At 37.2% G+C, this 7,541-nt stretch overlaps 1 protein-coding gene across 2 annotated transcripts in view; it reads right to left on the reverse strand.

The window, feature by feature from the left end:
- Positions 1-117: 117 nt before the first annotated feature.
- mapk14b (mitogen-activated protein kinase 14b) overlaps positions 118-7,541 on the reverse strand; it is a 25,810-nt gene continuing 18,386 nt past the window's right edge. The window contains exons 9-12 of one of the 2 annotated variants that reach the window (XM_024262061.2): positions 5,501-5,580; positions 4,640-4,718; positions 1,730-1,903; positions 118-1,658 (exon numbers count right to left, since the gene is read on the reverse strand). In XM_024262061.2, the coding sequence (XP_024117829.1) occupies positions 1,591-1,658; positions 1,730-1,903; positions 4,640-4,718; positions 5,501-5,580 (401 nt within the window). In that variant the 3' untranslated portion in view covers positions 118-1,590. Of the gene's footprint in view, positions 1,659-1,729; positions 1,904-4,639; positions 4,719-5,134; positions 5,215-5,500; positions 5,581-7,541 lie in introns of both variants that reach the window. The other variant, XM_024262060.2, reaches the window with a different exon arrangement.

Here is a 7,541-nt window from a genome sequence, read left to right on the forward strand (position 1 = left end):
AGGGGAAAAGATTACTTGGACAACATCACCACCTGGTGGTAATATACTAACAATATACTATATAGTATATACTAGTAATATAATACTAACACCAACAGTGAAGCAAAACTCTTTTACATCTTTGAAAAATAGTAACCTTTATTTCTTATGGTGGTATTTACAGATGGCATGGCCTGATGCCTCGGTACATGTGGTCAACAAAAACAAACAGGAAAAATAAGCAAAGCAAAGCAAAAAAAAAAATTTAAAAAAAGGACATACTAACAGTGGGATAGGAGTCAAATAAATATCAAATGGTGTAAAAATCTCCACGTCAGAGGCGGCAGCATCCAGTGAGCAAACAGACTTGTGTGTCCTGAAATGATCATAGTGCTAAAACATTACAGAATCACAGAGTGACGTCAAATCTCGATTCAACACACACAGATTAAAATAATACAGCAGATATCAAACTACATGGAACAGCTGCAACTGAATAAGTCCACAGTTTGAATGCAGCATAAATGTAATCTCTCATTTCAGAAAGTATGCCTTGATAGAGAAAGAATTAGTGGTTTAAACTCACTAAAAGTGGTGACTTTGATTTCATTTCTTGATACTTATGCAAATATGGTAAATTCCTTCTGTTAGGATATAAGAACTGAATTAATGATGACATTTCTGATTTCTAATACAATAAGCTCTTCATAAATTAGAAAAAAAATTAATTCAACAAATAATATAGTTCTTTACAACGATATACAAACAGTATAAGAAAGGATCATAAATATAACTGTTTTCCCAAAACATTCAATAAACATAGTACTGTGGTATATAAATGCATAATGATTCATTTACATTGTTAGGCGATGCTCTGCTGGAAAACACCAACTTTGAATGAATAATCTACCCGTCCTCCTCCTCCGCCTGCTGCTGCTGCTGTGGTGATCATAAAACTGCTAAAACAGAAGTGGGAACTGATAACATCTGAACTGATACTGTAAAGAAGAAGCAAGTCAACAAATCCACAAAAAGGAAGATTGAATTTCTCTTCCTAAAGTGAAGCTTTTATTCTCTTATCCTTTTCTATAAATACTTGTAATAAATTACACAGATTTATTGATGCTATTTTAGGATAAACTGGGGTAATAAAATCCGTACTATGAAGGAGATTGTCTAGTGTATTCCTCAAGAAATGATGGAAGTGTGTCGTCAGAACTACTAATGTACAAATACTGTGTGCTGTAAAATCAGCTCAGTTATACCTTTGTGTACAAATACCACGTTCCTTTGAATGCAGTAAAATAAACTAAATCTCATCTGGTGTCATTCCTTTAAAAATGTAATCGTACATGTGGAAAAATAACAGTTAAATATGGAAATGGTTGGTGTGGGGTTTGAGGACGGTTACAGTCGGCCTCGGCGCATCTACAACATAAACAGCGGATCGTGGAAGCCGGAACAGAATGCGAAACCCCGCCCCCACCCCTGACATCCCTCAGATATGAATGACGGCAGGCACTTGACTGTTGTGTGTGCATCATGAAAGCAGTGGATGAAGATGGTCGCTTGGAAAGAGTCTTTAAGGTGGAGAGGGAAGCCGCCTCCCCCTCACGACTCCATCTCGTCTCCGTCTAAAGATGGCGGCTCGAAGCTGAGGACCTCGTCGTAGATTAGACCTGAGGAAACACAAGAGGCGGTTAGACTGAGCGGCAGAAACAGTTGAGGTCCAAACGACGGAGTGACTCACTCCTCCACTCCTCGATTTCCAGCTCCCGGCTCTCGAAGCTCTGATCGTACGGCTCGGCTTCGGGCTCGTCGTCTGGGTCGTGGTACTGAGCGAAGTAGGGATGGGCCAGCGCTTCGGACGCCGTGATCCGCTTGTCCGTGTCCAGCACCAACATCTTTTCTAGCAAGTCCACCGCTGCAGCAGAAGAAACAGAGTCAGAAGAAAGTGCACATAGAAAAACCTCATGGACTTCAGATCACATCTGAACAACAGCATCAATGTTTTTAAACACACTACGACGGAAATCGTGTTTTTAACATGTTCTTGTGGCATTTTTCTGATTATGGAAGACATACATTAAGAATATTAAATTGCATAAGCTTAGATTTCTAATAATTATAGAACTATATCATTACATTCAAAATTTTCCAAAATCCTTGTAAAATGGTTTGCTTCTAAATTAAACAGTTTTTTTTTTTTAGAAAGAAATGAACTAATTAGTGAAAAACAATATGAGTTAAGGTCACAAAGATCTACAGCGCTAGCTCTAATTGAACTAACTGAAAGGTTTACAACTGCAGTGGATTACTGCTACTGTTATCTAAATTATCAATATATGGGATTAGAGGCCTGTTATTCCAGGGGCTTAAAAGTTATTTAACTAATCGACAACAGTATATGAAAGTACATGGAGTAAATTCAAACCATCTAAAGATTACTACCGGAGTTCCACAAGGATCTGTATTGGGTCCCCTACTTTTTAATTTGTTCATAAATGATGTCTGCAAAGTTTGCAAAATAATTCAGTTCTTGTTGTTTGCAGACGATACATTAATTTTCTACCCTGGAGCAAATTTACCTGAACTGATGGTAATGCTAAAAGAAGAAATAGCTGCGGTGAAAAACTGGTTTTCTGAAAATAAGTTATTTTTGAATTGGTAGAAAACAAAGATTTTTAGTATTCCCCAAAGAGAATAAAATATATCACTAAATATTGATCAAGTTAACATTTGCAAAGTAAGTGAAATAAAATTTCTTGGGGTTATTTTGGATGAAAAGTTAAAATGGAAATCTCACATTAATTATCTGAAAAAGAAAATTAGCAAAAAATATTGGAATTCTTCACAGAGTAAAGGATTTATTTAATAGTCAATCCTTACGCATGTTATATTGTTATTTTGTTTTACCGTATTTTAGCCACAGCCTTGAAGTTTGGGGAAAAGTATATCAGTTCATACAAAGCCTTTGTTTCTCTTACAGAAAAAAGCAAAAAGAATTATCAACAAAAAAGGCAGAGAATAATCTGTTTCCAGGATCACGACTGCTGATGTTTACAGTTTTACTCGACTTAAAAACTTTATTATTTATGTTAAAAGCCAAAGTGAAAACTCTTCCAAACTCATTCTATCAGTTTTTTTCTTTTATGTAAGAAGATCGTAGCAACAGGAGGAAAATAATTTCATAGTCCCATTAGCACGCACAACTCTGAGAACAGTTTATGGAGTCAATCAATGGAACTCACTGGACTCAACATGGAAGGAAACTACAACTACTGTCGTTTATAATGTTGCCTTTTTGTTTAAGAAAAGGAACAGATTTTATAAGAATTGTTTCTACATTCTGTTCCAGTCGTTCAAGCCTAAAGAAGGGCTAATGCACATTTCCTAGTAAAAATAGCATGAACAATAAACTGTAATTCAAATCACACCAACTAATACCTCAACATAAAAGAAAATTTATGTTTAAATTTAATAAAAATCAAATGTGTCAACAAAAAAAGTATTGCTTCATATCCTAATACCTTTAAGCTAAAATGAAGGACAAACTTTTCCAGTTTCCATAAAAAAAGAAAAAAAATCATTTTCAGAAATAAAAATGAAATGTTAATGTTGTATGTCTTGAATTTTCTGTATTTTAAATTAGACTGCTTGCTGTTTATTTAGAATCATTTTAATCAGCACAACGTCTCCTATGTAACACTACCTTTATTTTGTCATTTTTCCATGTTTTATTTACACACTAGACATAAAATCATTCAAAAGCAGAAATTCCATCTGGAAAAATGGCATTAATTCTGCTGTAGAAACCCCAAAAATGTTTAACAAACTGTTTTTATAACATGGAATGGAAGTTTTGATGTAAAATCATCAAGAATAACATTTGTTAACAAATTAATCAACATGTTTGAATCAAAACAAAAATAAAAAAATCCAGGCTAAAGTCACACCAGTCGGCCCAAAAACTAAGAATTTCTGTCCTAAGAGCACTGCTGTCTATTTTACATTTTTCCTGGAATTCTGTTTTTTTCCTTATACATTTTCTTTATTGCGTTTTGTGAAAAATAAAAACAATATATTTGCGGTGAAGTTTGATCCAGCTGGATTTCAGGTCGGCTCGACTGGAATCTGCACAGCTGAGAACTGAAGAGTTTCCGCAATTTGTAGACAACGCCGGTGCTTGTTATTGTGAACAATTCATGTCGGTTCTCATACCAAAATAAAATTATGGTCCGTTTCCTCGTTGGAATTCCAATAGCAGACAGCTCTGTTTAGCTCCCCATAGCAGGTGCACTGCTGCTGCTACGTTACGACTTTCACTCTCCACCTTATTTATGAAACTATAGGAATCGCTTTTGTCCAAAAACTACAAATAAATCCCATATTATCTCTTTAACTTAAACAAAATCTCAATCACAGAATATAAAAACAGTTTAAGTTTATTTTTTTACATTGATCTCACAGCTGCACGGCAAGACACCTGAGGGCGTTAATAACTATTAACCCTAACCCATCAATATTCACAGCCATAGTTTTTACAGTAATATTTAATACATAAGAAGCTGAACACAACAAATGTCAGTAGTAACAACTGCACCATAATAAATAATACCACTAGAGGGAGCCACAGCGCCAACCTGAAAGGAGAACTTACCTAAAGGATTTGCTCCAATGAAGACATCAGCAAAGTTCCTCTTGGGCATGTGGGGAAGTGAGTTGATGTAGTTCCTTGCCTGTGCAAAAAAGAAAGAAAAAAAAAGCTAAAATGGCAGAAATTTAATGACATAAACAGTTTAATCTATAAACACACAATACATTAAAAAGTAGGTGTGTCAAAGCTTGTGACTAATGCTCCAAGTTGCACAAGTTAGGGTTTTCCCACACTCAGCACTTAAATTGCAAACACTAGACAGGTAGTGCATTCTCATTTTTCAAAGAATATTTATTTTTCTGTGCAACAGACGGCTCATCAGAGGGCTTCAGTCACAAAGCACTCTGGGAATCTCTGCTGCGAGAAGCGTGGTGAGTCAGAGAGGAAACGGGAGCGTTTGTGGAGTGAGAGCAGAAGCGAGTGAGCTGCCAGCGTGGAAGAGAAGTCTGCTGGTGGACAACTGCTGCTCAGCTCCGAGGCTGAAGGACGGAGGCTCACCTCATGGCTGGGCATCCTGCTTATGAGGGAGGCTGGGGGCGTCCCCGTCAGGCGCATTATCTGCTGCAGCTGGTTTATATCTAAGGCTTCGGAGTCAAGGGGCCTCATAGCACAGAGGTCAGAAAGTCAAAGAGGCACGGGAGCCAAGTAAAGTTTATCTTCAGGTGAAAGGAGGCAGATTACAGAAGATGGGATGAAGCAAGAAGACAGAAACCCTACGACCTAATGAGTGATCGACGCTTTGCAGCTTTGGGTGAACAGATCAAACGGAGAAGCTGCGAGGAAGCAGCGCAAAGCTGGGGCAACACAGGGTGGTAGAGAGGCAGACAGGCGCGAGGGCGGGGCAGGACGCCAATTGACACTCACAGACTCTGAAGAGATTTTCATCAAGAGCTCGGGCCCTGGGGTTCCCACCAGCATCATTATAAGCTTCAACTGATCAATGTCTACCACACTGACATGAAGGAAAACAGAGAGGATGGAGCATGTTGGAACCAAGGAGAGCGTTAGCTACGACAGGCGAACCTTCATCCACAAGGAGGAGGACGAGTTCAAAACCACTTTACCCAATATTAAGTATATTAAAAAAAGATCAAAACTGAGAACTTAAATAAATACAGAGTTTTAACAACACCCCAAGATATCTAGAAGCCAAGCATGTGAGACGGAGGTCGACTAATTCACCAAAAGTACATTTTAGGAAGATCTTGGTTTAGACACAAGTTAGTAAAGTGTTAAAGACCAACTCCCATCACCGCTTGATCCATTTTTAAAACGTTTCGAGTGGTCTCAATTATGATTATGCCGTTTTTAGGCAAAAATTTAAAAAACCTGTATCATATTCTAAGACATAGTTTCTGCAGAACGGAAATAGTTTCTTAGAAATTCGCCTCAGTGTTGTCGGCGGGACAGTTGGTGCAGAGCATCTCAGCCCCCCCCTGCACTCCCTGTTGCCCGATTAAGCAGAGCAGGGAGCTTGTGGTCCGCCCAATTGTATTCTCTATTGTTACATGCATGGATAAAAAACATAAACCATCATTCATTGTGAGAAATTAAATTCCCGGACGAGCCCCCAATTATGTTATCATGCACACAAGTGCAAGTGTGGAGCTATATAGTTCATTTAACATAAAAAAGGAGATGGGGACCAAGGTTGGTACCACTTTCTGTATGTTTTGGATCACTTTTTGTAGATAAGTTGGTGGTATTTGTGTTTTCTTGTTTTATTTTAGTAAAAAGATTTTACATTTTTTTTCATTCTTTTGGCCCAAATTTGAAATCCATCTCCCCTCTTCCCTTTTCTATGTCAAAGAAAACACCACAAACCATCATTAATTGTGTGTTTTATATATATATATATATATGTTGTGTGGATGTAACAGTCACAAATAAACTTTTTAAACTACATTTTTTTTTCATCTGCCCCTGATTCTCAACTATTTGAATAAAGAAATACTCAGAAATGCAAATTTAAGCTGAATTTTCATACGTCCTCCAAAATCTGAAAAATGCCACAAGGGCATGTTTAAAACACTACAAACAGAAGTTTCATCAGTGGGTCTTCAAGCACGAGCTTCTATCAGGTACTGATAAAGTTCTGAGCACTTAATCTGTCCATGTGAGACTTAAAAAGGGGTTAAAATAAAAATCTGAATGTAATGTCAAAAAATAGATAATGAAAATATGGGGGGAAAAGTAAAATAAAAAATATATGTTTAAATTTGAAGAAATACTGAAAACTTAAATAAAATCCTGTTAATAACAATTCAAAAAAGTTGTTACTGCATGAATAAAAAAAGTTATTTGTAACAGCTGCTGTCCGTTTCCGATAAACTAAACCTTGGGATAACATTATCTCTACCGTAAACTACATCAAAGAAGGGATGACACTGTCGGCGCCAACAGCAGAAACTGTTGTGAACAGACATCAACATAACCTCTATCTGACAATGACAGTTTAATCCTGGTAACCAATGGACTCAACGCCCTGTGCGCCCACGCAAATTTTGGCTTAACATCGAAAATGAAAGTTCTAAACTGAAACTGTAAATTCAGGACAAAAAGAAAAGAGGGAGAGAAATGGAAAAAGCAAAAAAGATTAAAAATTAAAAAAAAAAAAAAAAAGGACAGAGTCCCTAAACGGACATCAAGGTAAAAAAATAAAAAAATGCTAGTTACTCGTGCGCACAAGACAGTAACAGGTGAGTGCTGTGCACCAGATATTAATTGGTGCAAACCAGATAGTAACTGGAGAATACTGGTGCGCACCAGATAGTAACTGGTGAGTGCTGGTGTGCACCAGATAGTAATTATCGAGCACACAAGATAGCAATTGTTGAGCAGATAGCAACTGGCGAGCTCACAACATAGTAACTGGTGCGAACCAGACAACAACTCTCGAGCACAC

The sequence above is a fragment of the Oryzias melastigma genome, linkage group LG5, assembly GCF_002922805.2.
Source record: "Oryzias melastigma strain HK-1 linkage group LG5, ASM292280v2, whole genome shotgun sequence".
NCBI lineage: Eukaryota > Metazoa > Chordata > Actinopteri > Beloniformes > Adrianichthyidae > Oryzias > Oryzias melastigma.